Source organism: Toxorhynchites rutilus, chromosome 2 (assembly GCF_029784135.1).
Source record: "Toxorhynchites rutilus septentrionalis strain SRP chromosome 2, ASM2978413v1, whole genome shotgun sequence".
Taxonomy (NCBI): Eukaryota; Metazoa; Arthropoda; class Insecta; order Diptera; family Culicidae; genus Toxorhynchites; species Toxorhynchites rutilus.
The window spans coordinates 52,574,820-52,599,982 of record NC_073745.1 but is presented as its reverse complement, the minus strand read 5'-3'; the positions used below and the strand labels follow the sequence as shown (position 1 = coordinate 52,599,982).

At 38.0% G+C, this 25,163-nt stretch overlaps 1 protein-coding gene across 5 annotated transcripts in view; it reads right to left on the bottom strand.

The window, feature by feature from the left end:
• LOC129765205 (CD151 antigen-like) overlaps positions 1–25,163 on the bottom strand; it is a 183,505-nt gene that overhangs the window by 27,444 nt on the left and 130,898 nt on the right. For all 5 annotated transcript variants that reach the window (XM_055765246.1, XM_055765244.1, XM_055765243.1 and 2 more), the window contains one exon: positions 11,438–11,629. In XM_055765246.1, the coding sequence (XP_055621221.1) occupies positions 11,438–11,629 (192 nt within the window). The remainder of the gene's footprint in view (positions 1–11,437; positions 11,630–25,163) is intronic.

Sequence of the window (25,163 nt, the reverse complement as noted above, 5' to 3'; positions counted from 1 at the left end):
TCAAAAAATGATTTTTCGGGCCATCAGTAACATATCCATTATGTAAAAAGCTTTCAAGAAAAAAAAAATTAAATATAGCGTCCTCCAGTCCAACAACAACAAAAAACAAATACAATCAATAATTACGAAAACCAAATTCAAATCATTGGCCAGAGCAATATTTTATTCCAAGAAAGGCTAAGTAATTGGCTTTAATTTAAAATGTTGATCATATGAATTGGTCGAGTAGTTCAAAAGTTATGAGTTTTCAAAAAAAAAAGTCGTTTTTGGGAAAAAGTGGAAAAAAAAAGATTTTTCGTACCACCCTAAAATGGAAATGGGCACTCTAATGAAAAAATTAAAAATACGTGTCTAATGTTTTGCGATAAAGAACAAATCTACCACTTTTCACGAGAATCTGAGAACCATTATATCGGTTTGACATGGAATGGCTGTATGTAAAATGAATGAAATGAGGCGGCATCGTTTACGTTAGCAAACCAAATTTTATTATAATTGCGATATCAAAAGAATTTTACTCTGCCAGCGAATGAACGGATTTGTATAGTAACATGTCCGAAAAAGGACCTGAAACTATTGAGAATCAGAGCAGTGGGTCCAAAGCCCCAAAAAAAGGAGGATAGTTGTAATAGCTGTTATCCATGGTTATTATAGAAAGAAAGTAATGGCCAAGGTGTTACGCGACCCGTGCCGAGGGATGAATGGTAGGGGGGTTTCATCAAATACCCTGCTTATAACAGAGCCTGTGGAGCACAGGGGCGCCCTCCACAGTATTTGCATTAAGCGGGTCACTGATGTAGCTGACCTTCTTTACCGCGCAACTCGTGGGACTCACATGAACAATCCTAACAAGCTTTTCGGGTCCCGGCAGCCTCTCCCTGAATAATGGAGACGAACAAAATGCTGGACAGAATAAAGTTTATTCAGGTGAACCTTCATCACGCCAAGGGAGCACTGCACCAATAACATTAGGTATGTACCGATCACAAAAATTATAAAACGTGACATCGTGGCAATACAATTCGAGGTTCCAACGACCCGAGGGAAAACCGTTACCATCGTTGCTTCGGCTTATTTCCCAAGAGACAACGTTGCAGTTCTTCCATTTGAAGTTTCTGCGCTGATACATCACTGTAAATTAAATAACAAACAATTCATCATTGGATGTGACGCCAATGCCCACCATACGGTCCGGGGCAGTAGCGACATCAATGTTAGAAATGAATGTTTGCTTGAATGTTTAATGTTAGATTGTATTACCATTTGTAACCAATGGAACGACCCAACATTTGTTAACTCTATTAGACAAGAAGACTATCAGATAAAATAAAAAATTGGCATGTGTCAAATGAAGAATCTCTATCTGATCATAAACATATAATGTTCAACTATAATTCAACAATTCAGAGATCCGAGAAAAACAAATTGGGATAGTTATCATTCCAAACTTCAGGAGAAAATTTTGATATCAGTGGAAAGTATTTCTTCCACTGAACAGCTTGAAATAGTTACATCAGAATTTGAAACCAATATTAAATCCACCTTCCAAGAAAACTGTCCTATGAAGCAAAAAACTTCAAGTAAGGATGCATGTTGGTGGAACAAAAAACTTGAAGGCTTGGAAAATTGTCTAGAAAACTCTTCAACAAAACAAAAATCACCTCTGATTGGAGAGATTACAAAAACTGTCTAACAGAATATAACAAAGAAATCCGTAAATCTAAAGAGAAGGGATTGGAAGTTCACCTGTGAAAACTTCATAAAGCCCTTTCTAAGGATCACACCAACGGACTTGGTAGTCTGAAAAAAGGAAACGGTCAATATACAACCGACTCCCAGGAAACACTTAGTATCATCATGGAAACACACTTCCCAGGCTCAATCACAATTGACTTTCGGATACGTACAGGTCTTCAATACAGCTTGATCTTGTCCAATCAGAGACGAGAATAGAGCTAATAAAATAGCTTGGGCGGTCTTTACGAAGTCAAGGGTTGAGTGCGCAGTGGATTCCTTGAAGCCCTTTAAATCTCCAGGACCAGACGGGATTTACTGTTACAAAAAAAGCAAAGATATCACTGTGCCTATTCTAACGGAGATGTTTAAAGCTAGTATGGTGCTAAGCAACATTGGCGAGAAGTCCGGGTTATATTTATTCCCAAGGCTGGTAAACGTGACAGGACGACTTCCAAAGCGTATAGACCAATTAGTCTAACATCTGTCTTAAACATGATGGAAAAGGTCATTGACCTCCATATCAAATCATCATATTTGAACAGGAGACCACTGAACAAATTTAAATTTGCTTACCAAGCAAATAAATCAGCTGAAACAGCGCTCCACACGTGAATTTCAAAAATAGAGAAGTCTTTTGATGCTGAAGAAATCTCACTTACAGCATTTCTTGATATTGAGGGAGCATTTGAAAATGCATCCTACAACTCTATAAATAAAGCTATGAAAAAATGTAGTTTTTACATGTGCATCTCCAACTGGATACATGCCATGCTAACCAACCGACCAATAACAAACAGATGTCCTTTAGCTTTCATAATCTTACATGATACATGCTCTTTCAAGGGAAATTAACTCCAACCAGTACGAGACCCATATAAAAATTTAATACGACCGCAAAGAGTTAATAATACTTTCTAGTTTTTTAAATAGTGAATTCATATGGAAAAAAAAAATCAGATAGAAATTTCAAAATTAAAACGAAAAATTGGTCAATTTCTGGGTTTCTTGTCGATGTTCATAAATTTACATAAAAATTAATAAAACTGTCCCCACAGAAATATTTATCGATCAGTCGTCATTTAATTTAGCTAAAGACGATAAGAAGCCACTCATCACGTCATGCATGTCGAAGTGGTGAACTCAGTTCGAGCTTTGGAATTGAAGGATAAGATGGTTTGTGATTTTAACGACATTTGATTCAGTTCCGAAGCAATACATGTGGAAATGATTGGAGCCGAAATAACAATCGTGAAATGTTGCCATTTTAAACGCGTTTTTCTCGAAACCAATTTTTTTTCAACTGGTGGTATCAATATCTTAGGATCCACTGAAATTTTGATGCTGCGATTTGGCTGAAATTTTTTATCGGCATGTAAAAATGAATTATCTAAAGCGTTACATAGCTGTTTTTTATATATGTATCATTTTCTAGATTTTTTATGAACTTCTAAACAGCGACTCATTTTTAATAAAAATGGCCGCCATTTAAGCAATTTTTCGAATTTTCAGAAACCCCTATGTAACGCTTTAGGTATTGTCCTAAAGTTTCAGAATACTCATCGGAATTCGTTCTGCGACACCCCGTTGCTTCAGAACCGATACCACCAGCAAGACAGCATCTACGCATCTAGCTGTCAACAGCGTAATAATCATTATTCGTGCACTCAAAAAAAAAGGAAAACACATTTTCAATTTTACCCTAAAATATAACCAAAATATCTGAACTCCTAACATCACAAAAAAATCACGAAAATTCATTATTCTTCGACCTTTCAGACAGGGCCTTTAAGCAAGGTGCATTTTTCATAGCGGAATAAAAAAGGAGTCTTATTTAAGATTTAAGAGAGACTAACTGACCCGGCAAACTTCGTCCCGCCCAAAATTTGTTTTTGTTATCAACTCCTTCAAACATTCACGTTTTCTTACTATGAGCAAGTTCATGGGTCCACTCGCAGAACTGTTCATTGATTGATCTTCTATTTGACCCCGTTGAATTTACTTTTTACTATAAAATTCCTAGTATTTCTAACAAAACTCATCATTATAATATCAGATTATTTTCAGACACAATTCTCGTTCAAGATGTTTCAACCACTTGCAAATAACATGTTTCTCCGTTACATGGAATACATGTTTTATACAGAAAAAATGATATAATAAAGACAGCCCTAAATCGAACAATATGCTAAATCTGCTCTTACCAACACATCCGGCGATCCTTTTTTTTTTGGTATAGATAGAAGAAGATATAGGAGTGCGTTTCATCACATTGAAATCCATTTCCAGTTTCGAACAAAGATCAATTTCGCTAGCGCAAATGAACTAACAGCACTTGTCACTATGTAATTGTAGAACATATGGTAATTTAATTTTCCGAATTTTACCTTTTTCCGTCAGAGTTTTCCGATTTTCAATTGTCATGTTTGGTTGGAATATTTTTGGTTGAAATATGTGTAATATTTCTATGGGACCCCCTCTCCATTCCAGAGGAGGTAGGGGTGTCATACCATTATGGAAACATTTCTCATGAGCTTGAGCTTGAGCTTGGGCAGACTGTACAATTCGTAGTTGCTCTCCGTGATTGACCTGAACCTACCAAATAGCACAAAGAACACACAGAATGACGCTTGGGACTAGCAAATCATTCTCGTTGTGCAATTTACGGTGATTCGAGCTTTAAATGGTCAATAACGACGCCGGCCACGTCCTTACAGTCACCAGGGGAAGGGAAGGAATGTTAGTATGATATTCGCCGCCCAAAGGCCAGAAGGGTCGCCTCTATAACGTGGTTCCCTAGCGAATATCATGGGAGGGATAATTGTTAGTGGGAAGAGGTATGAATCAGGATTCACTGTGGTAAGTGATGTGATTATGTATACCTAAATTATTGACCGCTTGACGAAACGAAAATCAGAAAATCCTATAAAACATAACACGCGGGAGATATTATCTTTAAGTATCTTGAGGAAGAAAACCTGTGGTATTAAGTGGACCGGCTATATATTCTATTATTCACCGCACGCATTTTTATCGAAGTCCAATCGCGATAGTGGAGAGTTAACTTTGGGAAACCTGAGAAGGTAACCGAGAGAATTCCGGTAATCGTCGGGCGTACTGTTATAGCACTTCGTTATAGAGACATATTGTGAAAACACGCACCTTTGTGAAGGCATTCCGAAATATGTGAAAAAATTATAGACCACCTAAAACTGTGTGGAAAACAAGTAGAAGTAAAAAATCGCCTGGCATCCATGAATACCACAGAATATCAAACCCACGTACACATAAACATCTATGGAGGAGAAACAAACTATAAACAAAACACACAGACCTATTTTGCATTCCTAAAAATAATGCTACCATCCGTTTGATGTACCGTCGATGGGGGCGAGATCAGGCCAAAACGGAGAAAGCCACTACTAACAATATCCCTACAAATACCGCGAATACTTCCGAAAGCTGCGAACCGCCTAGTAGGAGACATATCCTCAACACTCCCAACGCACAGCACTCAACTGCAGTACAAATAGTTACCGTTGAATAACTCACCAAAGTTTGATGTATTTACACATCAAATCCTGATGAATCACCAAACAACAAGCATCCGCACCACTATGCATCGAAAGTAGTGAAAACATGTCTCCCACCAAACGGCTCACAGCCCTCAAAAATACCCGCCAAGACAATACCAACAGCAACCTCATTCGTTCCGGCCAAATCCCACCCCCATCGACGGTATGTGAGAATGAAGGGAAAATTAATAAAGTTAACTGACGACGCCGCCGCCCGATCGGCTCAGCCTTGCAAGTAATTCCCTGTACGGCAGTACTACCGCTCCGCTCTCGTTATTTCCAAATAACACTCGAAGTATCTCACAGCTCTCTCCAAAATGAACAGTTTCTTCACACATACACACGCATCTAAGAGAAGAACGTCACAGGAACGGGGCAAGCCCGGGTGTTATATAAAAATGTTAAAGAGGATTGAAAAGAAATGAAGAACTTAGCTCTCGATGTGACCATCGTATAACGCCTGCAAATTCTGCCTCAGTGATACATTCACGGCGATATATGCACACACACACACAACCTGAACTAAACATGAGGAAAAAAAACGCAACAATTCTGAGCCTATTCGATGAATTCAAGTAACATAAAATGAACACCATCATATCTTGAATTTTCTAAAAAAAAAATCATCCCACTACAATTGAACATCGATTTTTAACGTAACTAACACAGAAACTCAACCGACATATTGTGATTTTCCCGCACGTCGGATAAAACCGAAACACGCGTTGACATAATTTTGCACGACGAAAAAAACAAACGCGGAGCGAACTAAAATACGTCTACACCCGAAGACTGCCCGCTCGGGACTCCCATTATGGAAACATTTCTCATACCCAAAAACCCTCACATCCCAAATTGTGCTCGATTAGTTTTCGAGTTATGCAAAAATTTGTGTTTCATTTATATGACAGCCCACCCTTAGAGAGCGGGAGGAGTATCTAACCACCATAGAAACATTTATTGCACCCTAAAATCTCCGCATGTTGAATTTGGTTTCATTTGCTTGATTGATTCTCGAATAATGCAGACATTTGTGTTTCATTTGTATGGCCCCCCCTTACAGAACGAGGTGTAGAGTCTTACCACCATAGAAACATTTAATACAGCCTAAAACCTCAATATGCCTAATTTGGTAACATTTGCTTAAATAATTCTCGAGTAATGCAGAAATTTGTGTTTCATTTGTATGGCAGCCCCCCCTTAGAGAGGGGGGTGGAGAGTCTCACTGCCATAGAAACATTTATTGCACCCTAAAACCTCAATATGCCTAATTTGGTTTCATTTGCTTGGATAATTCTCGAGTAATGCAGAAATTTGTGTTTTATTTGTATGGCAGCCCCCCCTTAGAGAGGGGGGTGGAGAGTATAACCACCATAGAAACATTTATTGCACCCTAAAATCTTCGCATGTTGAATTTGGTTTCATTTGCTTGATTGATTCTCGAATAATGCAGACATTTGTGTTTCATTTGTATGACAGCTCCCCCTTAGAGAGGGGGGTGAAGAGTCTTACTATCATAGAAACATTTATTGCACCCTAAATCCTCAATATGCCTAATTTGGTAACATTTGCTTGAATAATTCTCGAGTAATGCAGAAATTTGTGTTTCATTTGTATGGCAGCCCCCCCTTAGAGAGGGGGGTGGAGAGTCTGACTGCCATAGAAACATTTATTGCACCCTAAAACCTCAATATGCCTAATTTGGTTTCATTTGCTTGGATAATTCTCGAGTAATGCAGAAATTTGTGTTTTATTTGTATGGCAGCCCCCCCTTAGAGAGGGGGGTGGAGAGTATAACCACCATAGAAACATTTATTGCACCCTAAAATCTCCGCGTGTCGAATTTGGTTTCATTTGCTTGATTGATTCTCGAATAATGCAGACATTTGTGTTTCATTTGTATGGCCCCCCCTTACAGAACGAGGTGTAGAGTCTTACCACCATAGAAACATTTAATACAGCCTAAAACCTCAATATGCCTAATTTGGTAACATTTGCTTAAATAATTCTCGAGTAATGCAGAAATTTGTGTTTCATTTGTATGGCAGCCCCCCCTTAGAGAGGGGGGTGGAGAGTCTCACTGCCATAGAAACATTTATTGCACCCTAAAACCTCAATATGCCTAATTTGGTTTCATTTGCTTGGATAATTCTCGAGTAATGCAGAAATTTGTGTTTTATTTGTATGGCAGCCCCCCCTTAGAGAGGGGGGTGGAGAGTATAACCACCATAGAAACATTTATTGCACCCTAAAATCTTCGCATGTTGAATTTGGTTTCATTTGCTTGATTGATTCTCGAATAATGCAGACATTTGTGTTTCATTTGTATGACAGCTCCCCCTTAGAGAGGGGGGTGAAGAGTCTTACTATCATAGAAACATTTATTGCACCCTAAATCCTCAATATGCCTAATTTGGTAACATTTGCTTGAATAATTCTCGAGTAATGCAGAAATTTGTGTTTCATTTGTATGGCAGCCCCCCCTTAGAGAGGGGGGTGGAGAGTCTGACTGCCATAGAAACATTTATTGCACCCTAAAACCTCAATATGCCTAATTTGGTTTCATTTGCTTGGATAATTCTCGAGTAATGCAGAAATTTGTGTTTTATTTGTATGGCAGCCCCCCCTTAGAGAGGGGGGTGGAGAGTATAACCACCATAGAAACATTTATTGCACCCTAAAATCTCCGCGTGTCGAATTTGGTTTCATTTGCTTGATTGATTCTCGAATAATGCAGACATTTGTGGTTCATTTGTATGGCAGCCCCCCCTTAGAGAGGGGGGTGAAGAGTCTTACTATCATAGAAACATTTATTGCACCCTAAATCCTCAATATGCCTAATTTGGTAACATTTGCTTGAATAATTCTCGAGTAATGCAGAAATTTGTGTTTCATTTGTATGGCAGCCCCCCCTTAGAGAGGGGGGTGGAGAGTCTGACTGCCATAGAAACATTTATTGCACCCTAAAACCTCAATATGCCTAATTTGGTTTCATTTGCTTGGATAATTCTCGAGTAATGCAGAAATTTGTGTTTTATTTGTATGGCAGCCCCCCTTAGAGAGGGGGGTGGAGAGTATAACCACCATAGAAACATTTATTGCACCCTAAAATCTCCGCGTGTCGAATTTGGTTTCATTTGCTTGATTGATTCTCGAATAATGCAGACATTTGTGTTTCATTTGTATGGCAGCCCCCCCTTAGAGAGGGGGGTGAAGAGTCTTACTATCATAGAAACATTTATTGCACCCTAAATCCTCAATATGCCTAATTTGGTAACATTTGCTTGAATAATTCTCGAGTAATGCAGAAATTTGTGTTCCATTTCTATGACAGCTCCCCTTAGAAAAAAGGGTGGAGAGTCTGACTGCCATAGAAACATTTATTGCACCCTAAAACCTCAATATGCCTAATTTGGTTTCATTTGCTTTGATAATTCTCGAGTAATGCAGAAATTTGTGTTTTATTTGTACGGCAGCTCCCCCTTAGAGAGGGGGGTGGAGAGTATAACCAGCATAGAAACATTTATTGCACCCTAAAATCTCCGCGTGTCGACATTGGTTTCATTTGCTTGATTGATTCTCGAATAATGCAGACATTTGTGTTTCATTTGTATGGCAGCCCCCCCTTAGAGAGGGGGGTGAAGAGTCTTACTATCATAGAAACATTTATTGCACCCTAAAACCTCAATATGCCTAATTTGGTTTCATTTGCTTGGATAATTCTCGAGTAATGCAGAAATTTGTGTTTTATTTGTATGGCAGCCCCCCCCTTAGAGAGGGGGGTGGAGAGTATAACCACCATAGAAACATTTATTGCACCCTAAAATCTCCGCGTGTCGAATTTGGTTTCATTTGCTTGATTGATTCTCGAATAATGCAGACATTTGTGTTTCATTTGTATGGCAGCCCCCCCTTAGAGAGGGGGGTGAAGAGTCTTACTATCATAGAAACATTTATTGCACCCTAAATCCTCAATATGCCTAATTTGGTAACATTTGCTTGAATAATTCTCGAGTAATGCAGAAATTTGTGGGGTGGAGAGTCTGACTGCCATAGAAACATTTATTGCACCCTAAAACCTCAATATGCCTAATTTGGTTTCATTTGCTTGGATAATTCTCGAGTAATGCAGAAATTTGTGTTTTATTTGTATGGCAGCCCCCCCCTTAGAGAGGGGGGTGGAGAGTATAACCACCATAGAAACATTTATTGCACCCTAAAATCTCCGCGTGTCGAATTTGGTTTCATTTGCTTGATTGATTCTCGAATAATGCAGACATTTGTGTTTCATTTGTATGGCAGCCCCCCCTTAGAGAGGGGGGTGAAGAGTCTTACTATCATAGAAACATTTATTGCACCCTAAAACCTCAATATGCCTAATTTGGTTTCATTTGCTTGGATAATTCTCGAGTAATGCAGAAATTTGTGTTTTATTTGTATGGCAAACGCTTTGAATTGAATCCACTATTAGCTTCGCTCTTTGGGATGTTTGAACAAAAAAAAAGGATAAATCAACATTAATGAGATGAATCATCGTATAGGTATTAATCAACAATTTTCTTGAGATTGGTTAAATAGAAATTATTCTGATTTTTTTTTCCTCGTTGCTTATCTACTGAATTTTTATTCAGAATTTTTCTTAAGGCTATTACCCAATCGTTATATCAAAATTGAACGTCTGACTTTTTGTTTTAATCAAGGCAGGAGCAAGTTTGCCATAAATTACAGCAAATAAAAGCGCACGTTCCTTTCGAAGTGTTCGACAAAAAATATGCCACATCCGTATTAGGAGGCGCACAAACGGCACTAAGGCGACAGTTTTATTTCACGTAGCGAGCAAACAAACTTCCACTGAGGATAGCTTAATTATATTGATTATTTCAAGACACGTACGTGAGTAAGCAATCCTTAATTATCGTCAGATACTTTGCGAAAAAAAAACTCCACTTGTGCGAAACTAGATTCGTCATCAGACCTTTCCTGGCCAATGACATGTATCGTTTATTTACTTGATTACAGCGCTCGGAATGATGAATGATCCTTGGAGGAGGCAGGTTAGTCGACTAGCCACGGTGCCACGTTCGGCGCCACGTTTATCGACCCGTCCTGAACATTCAACAAGCTGCCTATCGGTATCAAAACATAAAGTCACTCAAGCCCCATTCGTCTACCGGAGATGGAACCAGCCGAACCGAACGCACTCGCGTACATGTATACCTAACAAATTAATCATTTTGATAAATGCCCTATTAATCAGTCCCACGGAAAGCCTTTAATCGATTAATTACTAGCTTGGTTGAGTGCTAATGGTGCCATCCGATGAAACAGATTCTTTTACACGAGGAGTAAGCCGCCGGCTGCTGTTTCGGCTATTAACGGTTGCCCGTCGATGAGTGATTATCACATTACTGAAATAGAACACAGGAGGATTAACGCAAGTAATTTGGGGGCAGATCTGTTCGCCAACAATCGATCCGTGTGGTCGGCGAAGTAAGCCATTAGTCATCGTTTGAAGAGGCGAAACTGCACCACAGATGACCACCAGATGGTTTCTTTTTTGGCAATTTAAAATTCGGACGGACAGAAACGATTCGCGATACCGCCCGCGTCCCGTTCCGTACCCACCTTCCCCCCTGTGGTTGGCAAACTTCGCAGCGATAAACAAAACGTGATGTAATGCTGGAGATGTTGCGCCTGGCTTCCTCCTCCCTTCATTGGTATGGACGCAATGGAGCGGAATTTTATTTTTCTTAATTGCTCTTTCGAAATCGTAAATGTATCGGTTATGTGGTTATGTGTTCATTGAACGATGGTGGAAATGAATTACAAAAATTTAAACTTGAGCCGGGGCTAAGTTTCGCTTCTCGAGAGTACGAAAAATATTCTTTCGAGTGCAATATATCACCTCTCGCAGGGTTTAGCTTGGCTCGCCTTCTTTGCAGAGGGCATCGTAAAACTGGTACAGTCATTAGACAACACTACACACACTTTTATGACGGGTGGAAGCGTTAAACTTTACTGCCTGGCAGCTATTCGTTCGATAGCAGCAGCAGCAGCAGCTACAAATCAAGCCATACTTGGGGCTTGTTTAAATATTGATGAATCGCTCTCCGGACGGTTTCACTTACCCCCAGCAGCATTGCCCGCTGCTCGCGCCACACTCCGCAGCAGCCCAGGATTCCTCCCAGAATCGCCAGAAGCCCCGCCGCCAGCAGGGAATACGTCCCGATGGCATAGTTTGTCGTCGATAGCAGCGAGATGTAGTGGTGCTTCCAGAAGACGGTCCACAGCGTGATGCCCACTATCACCAGGCCGGACATCTGTGGAGAAGCGAGAGCAAGAGAAAAAAAAGGATAAATAAATTGGAGCAAACAATTAATTTACGGCCCGAGTGCCACTTGAGATTTGAGCTGATTGAAGAGCGTTCGATCGAGACGACGACGGAGAAAATTGGGAAACACTATGGATTAGATTTTCGTCTGGTCTCTCTGTTCGGGGAAATCGAAACGACGGTGGAACCTTTTCAAGTTGGTTGGGCGTTGATTTTTTTTGGCCGACGAAATAAACGGAGAGATACTGAGCCTCTGGCCGTTAGTGTCTGGCTAGACGAAGAGTTGGGAAAACTGTATGGAGGTATAAACAGTTGAAATCAAGGGGTTGATCGAATTGGATGTGATTATGGAGCAAGAAAAACGTTTTAGTGTGAAATGAGGCATAAATATCTTATAACTTGGATTGTGAAATGTTTTCAATACGAAATTCTGGTTCAGCAGAATAAAAAAATCTTTATTTTTTATTTCGTAAAGAGAAAATCCTTCTAAAATTTCTCAGAATATTATTTATCAGGGTACTAGCTGACCCGGCAAACTTCATCCCGCCCAAAAATTGTTTTTTGTTATCAATACCTTCAAACATTCACGTTTTTTTACTATGAGCAATTTCATGGGTCCAATCGCAGAGCTGTTCATTGATTGATCTTCTAATCGACCCCGTTGAACTATGAATTTCCTAGTATTTCTAACAGAACTCATCATTATAATATCAGATTATTTTCAGACACAATTCTCGTGCAGATTTTTCAACCACTTCGAATAACATGTTTCTCCGTTACATGAAATAAATGTTTTATACAGAAAATATGATAGAATAAAGACAGCTCTAAATCAGGCCATTCCTTCCTCGAGTTCTGCTCTTATCAACACATTCGGCGATACTTTTTTATTGGTATAGATAGAAGAAGATATAGGAGTGCGTTTCATCACATTAAAATCCATTTCCAGTTTCGAACAAAGATCAATTTCGCTAGCACAAACATCAAATGGACTATGGTTGGTTGGAATGGTTGGAATATTTTTGGTTGAAATATGTGTAATATTTTTATGGGACCCCCTCTCCATTCAAGAGGAAGGAGGGATGCCATACCATAATAGAAACATTTCTCATACCCAAAAACCCTCACATCCCAAATTGTGCTTGATTAGTTCTCGAGCTATGCAGAAGTTTGTATTTCGTTTGTATGGCAGCATCCCCCTCCCACCCTTAGAAAGGTGGAAGGAGAGTTGAGCCACTTTAGAAATGTTTCTTGCCTTCTAAAATCTCAACATGTCAAATTTGGTTCAGTTTGCTTGATTAGTTCTTGAATTATGCAGAAATGTATGCTTCATTTGTATGGCAGTCGACCCCCCACCCCCTCAGAGAGAGGGGAGGAGTGTCTATCCACCATGGAAAAGTTTCGTGTCCACTAAAACATTCGCATGTCAAATTTGGCTACATTTGCCTGATTAGTTTCCGAGTTATGCAGAAATTTGTCTTTCATTTGTATGGCAGCTCCCCCTTAGAGAGAGGGGTGGAGTGTCTAACCACCGTAAAAACATTTATTGCACCCTAAAACCTCCACATGCTCAATTTTGTTTCATTTGCTTGATTAATTCTTGACTTATGCAGAAATTTGTGTTTCATTTTTAAGGCAGCCCCCCCTTAGAAAAGTGAGTGGAGAGTCTAACTACCATAGAAACATTTATTGCACCCTAAAACCTCTAGATGCCAAAGTTTTTTTCTTTTGCTTGATTAATTCTCGAGTAATGCAGAAATTTGTGTTTCAATTGTATGGCGAATAGCATACCGATGTTTTATTTTTATCGCTGCAACTCTGTGCATCTGTTAGACGCGTGTTCGATGCTTGTTGAATGGTGATGTCTCTCGTTAAATACTCAGTGCAATGCGTGCATTGATATAAAGAAACAAATTGCGCCATATGACCAATTAGTGTATTGTTCTCGCAAAGGCAAGAAAGAATCGTTGCTTCTCGAAATGATTCTACTAAACCACGCAAGCCATTAAACCTTTTCAGGGTCCCTGGAACTTTTCACAGACCGTCTTTTATCGATGATGTTTTTTCCCGCGCCACAATATTTCTAGTTCACTACACATTTTCTGAGCGATTGTTTCTGTTGCAATTGTTTTCAAAAGCAATTTATTCCGAGAACGATATATAACATACCAAATGTAAATAATTGTTTCAAAACGACCGATTTATCAACTAATCAGTACGTAAAGAACGAATAATAACATTATTTGCACAATTGAAATTTTTGAAGAATTCAGGAAACTCAACCCATATTTTTAAATGTTTTACACGACTAGACCTACAAGATTAGCCTCATCCCGGGGGCAAAATAACTGTCGCAAAGTATAATTGACAGATCCATTTTTATATGTTGGACGAATGTCTCTCTCATCAAACGCTATCATTTTTATACATGAACGCACTGCTTGTCTTAGATCGAACATAACTGTTTGTAATATGACATGGGAAGAGCGATGTTTTATTTTTTTTATTAATCCGTTTATTTTTACAGGCTCAGTTACATAAGTTTAAAGGAGCCAAACTCTCAACTATATTTCTACTAGCATATATTAACATGTTTCCTTAATTCTATGGTTAATAAAACAGGAAACCGATTACTCGCGGTCGCCTCGAGTTTAGAAGGGTGACACATTTTTATTAAAAGAACGATGTTGTCGAATACCATTTCGTTATCAAAATTATCAGTTGCTTGGACCAAATAATTTGCAGTGAAGATTATAAATGGAGCAATTTCATGCCAAATCCGCCGAAAACAACCAATTTTAACGCAACCATCCGATTTCTTTTAAACATTGTACATAAGGTGGAAGCTACCTGAAATCAGATGACCAATTTTAATTACGACCGACTTTTAAAAAGGGCCTTTCAAGAATCATTGATCATTGATCATAAAATCATAGCTCGAAATTCTGATGTCTGATTAAAAACTGATGCATGGGAAAATTGTTGGAAAATCGACGCACTGTGTAGTAAAAATAATAATTCAAATAGATCGTTTAAATAATTTAATTCAAAAAATTTATTAATTATTTAAAATGTTTATAACTCAAAACATGGCCCCAGCACCTCCCACAGTCTTCAGAATCCTTGCTCAGTGTATATTGCTGAATTGGCAGCGATACACTGAGCGCTGGACAGCGTCGCCTCACGACCTGTTGAACACTATTACATTGTAACGGATAGTCTTAGCTCTGTCGAAGCTATCCGTTCAGTGAGGCCGGAAAAGCACTCGCCGTACTTCCTTGAGAGAATACGAGAAATTTTGAGTGCTTTCTCCAGACGCTGTTATGTCATTACCTTTGTCTGGGTCCCTTCACATTGCTCCATTCCGGGTAATGAGAGGGCTGACTCATTAGCAAAGGTAGGTGCGATTGAGGGCGACATTTATCAGCGTCAAATCGCCTTCAATGAATTTTATTCTTTAGTCCGTAAAAATACCATCGCTAATTGGCAACGCAAATGGAATGAAGATGAATTGGGCCGGTGGTTTCACTCAATTTCCCCTAATGTTAGCCTCAAACCGTGGTTCAAAAGTCTGGACTTGAGTCGGGACTTTATTCGCACCTTCTCCCGACTCATGTCCAATCACTGTTCGTTAGATGCGCTACTCTTTCGTATTAATCTTGCCGACAACAATCTTTGTGTTTGTGGCCAAGGTTACCACGACATCGAGCACGTTGTTTGGTCGTGCGAGCTGTATCTTGTCGCCAGATCGAATTTAGAAGACACCCTTCGGGCCCGAGGAAGGCAGCCCATGGTGCCGGTGAGAGACGTGTTGACTCGGTTAGACCTTGATTACATGTCCCAAATATATGTATTCCTTAAAGCTATCGATCTTCGTGTGTGATTGTCCTTATACCCTTAGATTTTCCTTTTCCTTTTCCTTTGTGAGAGATCGGACCCCTTCTTAAAAATAAGATGAAATGTAATATGTATAGGTTATAAGATAGATATAAGATAGGTTTAAGAATTGAGTGTGATGAGTGTGATTGAGAGTGTGAGTGTGATCATTGTCAATATATCCTCATATCCCCTCCTTTTCCTGAAGAAAATATGTCACCCTTCTAAACTCGAGTCGACCGCGAGTAATCGGTTTCCTATATTATTAGCATTAGAATTAAGGAAAAATGTATATATACTAGTAACAATACAGTAAGGAGTTCGGCTCCTTTAAACCTATATAACTGAGCCTGTAAAAATAAACGATTTAAATAAAAAAAACATGGCCCCTTTGATATTTCTTAATTTTTTTTTTATTTAATTAACTTTTTCAATTTAACAAAGTTTAACGTATAGCGGTGCTATGTCCGACTCACCAAAATGGAGATCTGAATTTTTGAAAATTTTGTGAAATTTCAATACATTGCAAAATCTTAACTGTTTAGGAAAAGTAATGAAATTAAAATTAAATCAACATGCGATTTTACATCAAAAACTACGTACAGGGTAACTTCGATACAACGTACATTTTAATATCGAAGCATAATAAAGAACTCAGAAATGTAGCTTATATTATTTTATTGTAATTTTGATGTTTGAGTAAGGTTAATGAATAAATTCAACTAGAAGACGAAGCCAACCTTTCTCATGATGTTTCCCTTCGTACTGTTGATTAAAATTTGATTCATTTATAATCTGGAATCACAAAACAGTAGTACTTCGGGATTGGTTAGAAGTACAAATCAAGCTTTATTATCAAAATACAAATAATTTATTGTTCTTTCAGAAAAACTATATTCCAAAAAATATTGCTTTGGACTTTGAAAATGTGTACGTTATATCGAAGTTTCCCTGTATAACATTTTATTCTAGGGCTAACCGTTCTCGAGATATACAGGTCGGGCTCGATTATCCGGGATTCGATTATCCGGATTTTTAGACTCGATTATCCGGAGTATTTTATTTTTGATTTTCGGAAATTTTGAATAATTCGTATAATAATTCTATATTGACTAGCTAATATAGGTATCAAAAGAAAGGGCTTGACTAGTAGAATGCAGTTATTTATGAAAAATGCAAATCCAAAATGGCCGCCACCGCAAGATGGCGCCATATATATTTTTTTCACAACTCCATCAATATGGGTATCTAATGAAAGAGCTTGACTAGTAGAACACAGTTATTTATAAAAAATGCCCAAAAATGTATCAAAAGAAAGTTCTCGACTAAAGGGTTATTCTTCTTCAATGGCACTAACGTTCCTAGAGGAACTTCGCCGTCTCAACGTAGTATTACTTGCGTCATTTTTATTTGTACTTAGTTGAGATTTCTATGCCAAATAACACGCCTTGAATGCATTCTGAGTGGCAAGCTCTAGAATACGCGTGATCACAGTGCAAGTCGGAGGAAATTTCTTTGACGAAAAATTCCCCCGACCAGAACGGGAATCGAACCCGAACACCCGGCATGTTAGTTATGACGCTAACCACTCGGCCAAGGGAGTACCCTCGACTAAAGGGTGTGTCACATCAAATTGCATCACGGAAAAAACGCTGTAGAAATTCGCCCAGTAGACCGATCCTTTTGAAAATTTTAGACAGTAAAATAAAAACTATTAAACAACTTTTCGCATTTTCCTTTTATTCATACTTTACCCCGTCCATAAGGTTCTGTACAACGTCAGGTTGTATTTTTTTTTTGAACAGAAATTCATTTTCTCTTGAAGTCCGCCTCCGATTTGACAACTTTTGGGTTCTTCCGGAGGGCCTGCTTCATAACTACGCGCTTGTGATCTTTTTCACTGACGGAGCATCCATTTTTGCCGTTCTTCACCTTCCGGTCGATGGTTAGGTTCTCGAAGTATCGTTTTAGTACTCTGCTGACCGTGGATTGGACGATTCCCAGCATCTTACCGATGTCCCGATGTGACAACTCCGGATTCTCGAAATGAGTGCGCAGGATTAATTCACGACGCTCTTTTTCGTTCGACGACATTTTTCCAAATTTACGAAAAATTGACAGTGAAGCATGACCAACGTGATCTATACACTCTTATCTGATTATAAGCGAAAGCTGAAGATATAATTCCTAAAAATTAAATTTCTACAGCGTTTTTTCCGTGATGCAATTTGATGTGACACACCCTTTAGTAGAACATAGCAGATAATGAAAAATCAAATTTCAAGATGGCCGCAATCCCTAAACAACTAATTACTTTTTGAATGGTTTCATTCAGCTTGACCTGTTTCTATGTATGTTAGAATGTTCGTTGGGTTGTCCCACATTAATAGAAAATTGACCCCGTTCCTGTTGGATGATTGATCTGACATTTGAAACATACATTTGATTCTACCGTCATTATAAAACTGCGTATTCCATGATCTTGAAAAATTCAATTTGGCCGCCGCAAAAAAATGGCTGAATGGCTTGAATACACTACACTATGAACAACATAAATTCGAAAAGGTCGCCGCCACAAAATGGTCGACTATGTATTTTTTGCAATCCCCTCAATATTGGTATCAAATGAAGTGATTTGACTAATAGAATACAGTACAGGTCGCACTCGATTATATACAGATTCGATTAAATGTGATTCGGGTATATACAATTTCTGACTCGATTATATTCAGTTTGGAAAAAAATTTTTTTTTTTATATTTCTAATATGGCTTATTTCATAAAAAAATGTAACCTTTCAACGTTAAGGTGAAGTTTAAGTGACTATTACATGTACAGTGGGATAAAAATCGTTATTTTTGAAGATTTTGCTTGAATTTTCACCAGGAATTGTTTATATCGATATTGTAGCCAAATTAAGAAAGATAGAAGTTGTGCGTCAAAGAACAAATTGTGGAGCGGTTAAAGAACTTCATTTTAATTGAAAGAAACAATCTAGTTTAATATAAATTTTTAGGATAAAATTCATCATAACACATTAAAAATTGTTAACTTTTAAGTGTTTCACTTTCAAAATGTTATTAAAATTCACTAACTTAGTTGTTCGACTACTATATCCTGTACTAGATTTTCTCATCTTTCAAATGAAAGTATCAGAATCGTCTTCCGTAGCGTACTTTCCAATGTAGAGCCAGTTTGTGGCAACAGACTCCGAAACAAAAAAAAGTTCTGTAACTCTGTCATTGTTGAAATTCGAACATATGCGTAGGAGAATTTTTTTCATCAAATATGATCGTCTATCGCCTCCTGAGAGAATCTGGATAAATTATTATTTTTCATGTGAGATAGATGTTCTCTGATTTTAAGGGGATGAATCAAAAATCAAATTCCTCTTTTGTTTTCAAAAAACGAAAAATGTATTCAATATAACAAATAAAGAAAAAAAATGTTTTGACTCGATTATCCGGAGGATTAAAAAAATCGATACTCCGGATAATCGATTCCGACCTGTAATAGCTATATCATTTCTCGTTATACGACATGCAAAGTACGAAGATTTCGAATGTGTTTTCCTCGCCCATTTTATTTACCAAGCCGCTTCAGAGAATTCACCAAGAATTACCAAGTCGCGTCAGCCCGGCACATTTGCTCGAGGTAGATAATTTCAACTCAGTCGGCTTCTATCCCGTCATAACTTTTCCATTGCGTGAGGAAGTTTTTTGTGCTGCGCGTTATAGAAGTTGTGCTGGGCGAGGGTGAAGAAATCGTTGCCCGTCGTTGTTGTGGTTTTTATTGCTGTGAGGATGACTTTTGTCTGCACTGGTTGATGGTAAGCTTTCTCAACCAGGCCTCTTTGAGAAAATGTCCCGCAAACCATAAATATCTGATCTTCAAAGCTGCCGGTCCAAAAACTAATGTGGAATCTCGCGCTGATATGAACACATCAGAAAAAAATACAGTGATAATAATATTATGTATAACTCAAAATCAGTCAACTGCCATTATTTAGCCAACTAGTACTATAGTCTTGAGAAACAATCCATGTTATCCATGTTACACTACATTTGATGTTGAATCCTGTGGAGGATATTCACAATCATTGAACTATCTGCATCTCACCATGCGCCAACATAACAATTGGAGTGCCCCCCGGCGAGTTGGCAAACACTTGAACCGAAAAGAAGGCAAAAAAAAAACTGACCAGCGAACCTCAAGTAACAAGAATTTCACAACATAACAGAGCATCGATACATGGGGTCATCAATTATTTTGTCCGGCGGCCGCAACCCGCTTGGCCATACAGATCAAGTGGTGGAAGCCGAAAAATCGGGCTATTAATTTTCAATCAAAGCTCGCTGCTTCGAGAAGAGAGAAAAAAAACTTCAAGCAGCGACTGAAATCGGAGAAAACGGGGAGCCATATGAAGAATTGAATTTTAATTGAATTGTTTTGGATGGTTAATTCAGATTTCCACACTGCGCTCCCGCGAAAACGCTGCTCTGCCAGTTTGTCTCCGGCTGCTGAAATGCTTTGAATAATTGATTTGAATGTTCCACTGGATGGGGGAGAAGATTGATCGATTGATAAAAGGATGAGGGCCAGCTGTCTGGGCTTCGAGATGCTGCCGGTGTTTTCCATTCGCCCACGTTTTGACGCGAGGAATGCACTCCGAGCTAGCGGGAGCGCGCGCGCGTCGACCAGATGAATAAATATTAGTTTGAAACTATTGATTTCACTTAATTGAAATGGGTTTTAAATGAGATGGATTGTTGTTTCATTAGAAATGTGAAAGGAATTTGAATGTGAATTTAATCTGAATTCAATCGGAAGAAGGAAAAAAAACTCTGCCATGGAAGCCATCATCTCGCACCCAAGGGGGTCTTCGGTGAGTATGTTTGCAGCAAAACACGCGCGAAGGTCGTCAGATGAATCACCGATATCATCACCGGAGCGCCGAAGATGATGTGTGCTGCTTAAATCAATACATACATTCGTGTTCAAATCCCTAAGTGACTCTTTACACTTTATGAGCGGCACGCGATACGCCTCAGCTCTCCTGACAATCGGATTGAGCGTTAGATCATCATCATCGAACTGGGAGACACCGGAGACGACTCCGCTTTGTGGGTGGGACCGATTTGAATAATTGAACATCCACCACATCGCCAGAGGTACGAATAGATAAACCGCCCAGAGGAAGCTACCTCGAAGCTCGTTCCGGTTGTGTTCAAGTACGATGTGACGACGAACTTGTTGGTACAGTCAATAGGCGATAGCCGGAAGAAACAAACATTGGATTGCCGATGCTGTGTGTGTGTGAGCGATGATGTAATCCTCCTCCGCGTTCCGTAAACAGGTGGGTTCGAAGAAACTGAAACTGCCGGAGACGATGCTGAAATCGAAACTATGAATTCAAATGATTGCACGGCACGCCCTCTCGACGATAGCACTATATATGGTGTCGACTTGGTTGGCTTTCAGACGAACTCAATGAGGCGTGAATAACTTAGATGGGTTATGATATGTTCCAGTGAAAGGTAGTTTGCCTCCTTAGAGTTTGCTTTTCTTGAGAATATGGAAATGTCAACACTGAGATGGTTATAGCCGAGTGCTGTTGTTCGATTAGATAAACAAAGTTAAGCTCATCAGAAGTCATGTATTAGCGTTGTCATGGCTCAACTTATTGTCGTATATCAAACGATAGAATAATGAATAAAAATTTGAAAAATTGTTACAGCTACATTTCTGGTATCCAATTTTTGATACGATTTTTCTATAGTTTCGCTTCGGGAACTGAAATTCGATTAACTTAAACAGTGGACTCACTGTTAGCTATACTTCAGGTACAACTCAAAGGATCTGCCTGTGGGAATTTTATAGTTTATTTTGTGCAACTGTGCAACTAGGAAGATCAGAAAGCCGACTTTTTTGTCAGTTATGCTAAATACAGGGGAACTTCGATATAACGCGCACATAATTTTTTTAACGCGGAATAATTTTTTGAATATTTTTTTCTGAAAGAAAAATAAATTTTCTGTATTTTGATACTAAAACATGTTTTGTATCTTCAACCAATCCCAAAATACAACTGCTTTTGTGATTCTAGAATCTAAATGAATCAAGCTTTAATCAACAGTACGAAGGCAACCATCATGAGAAAGGCAGGCTTCGTCTTCTAGTTGAATTTTATCATTAACTTTACCCAAACAGCAACACAATAAAGTTATATAAGCTACGTTTCTGAGTTCTTTATGATGCTTCGATATAACGTACAATTCGATACAGCGTACAATTCTGAAAGTGAAATATACGTTATATCGAAGTTGCCCTGTATTTGTTTTTTTTAAATTTGTAACTTTTCGACTGCTATACAGATAATGAAAAATATAGCAACGAACTAATAACAGTGGATTAGTGGGTACTTTTTGGTTTTTAAGGTGTATTGCTCATCTATATACTTTCCATTTGCTAGAAAGAAAGCAAAAACTGGTTCGGCTGTTATAAGTTGAGATTTTTTTGAAGTTGCTATAATTGGCGTATTTTGCAAGTCGATTTTTTACTCTAATTAGTATGCTCTCGTGGCCGAGTGGTTCGCGTCACACATTATCATACCGGGGGTTCGTAAAATAATAAAACTTGAAAGTGTGAGCTTTAACATTATGTGCGTTTCATAACTATAGAACCACTCATTTTTTCTGAGTTGCCAGAGATATGTAAGAAGTCGGTTTTTCAACTCGTAACTTTGCAGGCGGCAGTTTGATGGTTTGAGGATAATATTTTCAAAACGGCCTGGTTCAGATAGCTTTTCATCAACACCGATGTACAGTCAGAAGTGCAATAAAGTACTTCAGAATCGGATCGGAAAAAAATAATTATCGAATTTAAAGAACCGACCATGTACATTTTGTTTATTGGCCCAAAAAAATATCTCTACAAAGTTTCTGCTCGATCGGACATGATTTAGGGGTGCCTCAAAGCGCTCAAAGTTTTGATTTTTTCATCCTCGAAAATCTTCCAAAGGAAATTTAGAAAATCAATTTTTTTTTTCGATGCCAAATGACTTAAAAATGCAAGAAACGTCGAGATCTGGTGTCATCTCGAAAAAAAATTTGGCCGAAAATCGACCATTTTTAAGTCATCGATTTTCCAAATTTCTTTTGGAAGATTTTCGAGGATCAAAAAATCAAAACTTTGAGCGCTTTGAGGTACCCCTAAATCATGTCCGATGGTGCTGAAACTTTGCACAGATAATTTTTTTTGGGCGAGTGAACAAAATGCATATAGTCGGTATTTGAAATTTGACATGACCATTATCGCTGCCTTTCTATTGGATCCGAATGAAATCAACCGACTGCTGATTAGAAAACTTATAAAAATAAGTTTTCAGTCTATTATACAGTGTTGTAAATGATGATAAAAAAATGAAATTCAACCTAACGTACTTGCTTTATATACTATATTGGATGGCGATGAATAACTACAATTTTATTGGATAATATGAAATATTCTGGTTAATCGATTGCGAAGATTCTGCGAATATATCATACTGAGAACATCTGTCACATTTGTGGGAAAATAATCGTCATAAACTATATCACATTTGGCAACTCCGATTTTTAACGTAATTCGTTTGCATCGTTCTTTGCGCTTGGCTAAAAAAAGCTAAAAGAAGAAGCAAGTTGCATGTTTTTTTCTGAGAATGAGAATAATAATTGCACAACGCGTAGAAGCCCCTGTTTATTCCAAAAAACAATATGTCTAATATGTACATTTTTTTTAGACACACGTGTGTTTTTTCATCCTTTAAAATGTTCACCGGACGGTGTAATAGTAAATCTGAAAGCGAGGAAAGTAGTAACGACGAAATAGTGCGAAGCGTTAGAAGAAAAGTTTCGATTATTATCTCATCGAGTTCCGATTAGGATATTGAGGAACTATACGCAAGAGAACACCTGGACAATATGTTAGAAGAACTTACTATAGACGACATAAAGATATTGATTTTTCAACAGTACATTTAAAATGTGATTTTTCACAAATAATTATGTTCTACTAGTCAAGCCATTTCATTTGATACCCATATTGATAGGGTTTTGATAAAATATGTAGTTCGCCATTTTGTAGCGGCCGCCATCTATGATCTTTTCAAGATCATAGAATACGCAGTTTTATAACGACAGCAGAAATAAAGGGGTGCTCCAAATTTCAGATCAATCGGTCAACAGGAAGGAGGTTAAATTTCTATTGATGTGGAACAACCCTGCAGATAAACATACAAACAAACGAGTATTTACAGTAGGTAATGCTAAATTAAACCGTTTAAAAGTATAGTATAAAAACTATATTTTTATGTTCTTGATTTTTTGATTATTCTTCATAGTCCATATTTACATTTAAGTGCTCATTCTATCAGGTTCCGTTTAAAAATCCTATTCAAATTGAACGAGAAAAGTGTAACCACATCTGGGTGACGGGGCCTCCCAGCAAATACACCCTGTTTATTACAGATAGGAAATTGTGTTACGTAGGGGGGGGGGGGGGGGTTTGGTGGTCCAAAATCCGGATTTTTAGCGTTACGTAATTTGTGCACGACGCCTTATTATTTTTGACTTAGCACCTCTCAACGTAGGTTTCGTCTTTCGGGGACATTTTTTAAAGAGGACTTCACGCAGCAAACCATAATTTTGAATAAAATTGTTTCAATATTATTTTTCATTATTCAAAAAAAAAAAAATTATGTATAGATAAGGGAGTTTATGTTAGTAAATTATACAAACCTCACTTCTTATGTGTTTTTTTCCTATTAATACAACTGTTGTGACCTAATCAGTTATCTAAGCTTCTTAGTATTTTTTTAAATATATCCAAACTCATCCGCATTTTTGGCATATGCTAACAAAATTTGCTCCGCACTTCAACGGTTAATACAATCATTTCAATAATTTAAATTTTTCACTCAAAAATGAATTTACTTTTCCAAACATGCCTAATATCGCTTCTCTGTTAACTCTCCGAAATATAACCATTTGTGAATTGAATTTTGAAATTAAATCACTCAAAATGCTTAATATTGAAGCCGCAACAATTACATCCACATAAAAAGTCAATTTTTGATTTTTGAAAATTTTCGCGAGAATGCGGTGAATCTCGACGGTTTATGCAATTTTAAGACATTTGGCATCATTTTTTTTTGTAAGCCCTGATTCCTTGTACTCCTTGTGAGTTTTCAAAAACTGAAAGTTGGACGTTTACGACATTATTAAATGTCACGCCTGAATGGTTTCTAAGTGGCATGCTCCAGTATATGCCAGTGCACGGAAACACTAACAATAACGTATGAAATTTGATTTTCTTATTATTCACAATTTGGTTTTTTAACGGAATATTATACCCAAGTATTTTATTGAGTACAATTTACAGTTGGTAACTAATACTGACATTAGATTCGAAGATGTTCGAATGAATTTTGCATGGATGTGGGCATGTAATGGAATAATTGAAGTTTTCGAACGCTTATAACTCGGTCATTTCAACCGATTTCAAATATTCTTACGCGCTTATTACATTGAAGAAATTTTTTGAAACGAACTACTAAACAATTAAAAATGTAAAGTATTATATAAACGAAAATCCCGCGCTCTTATTGGT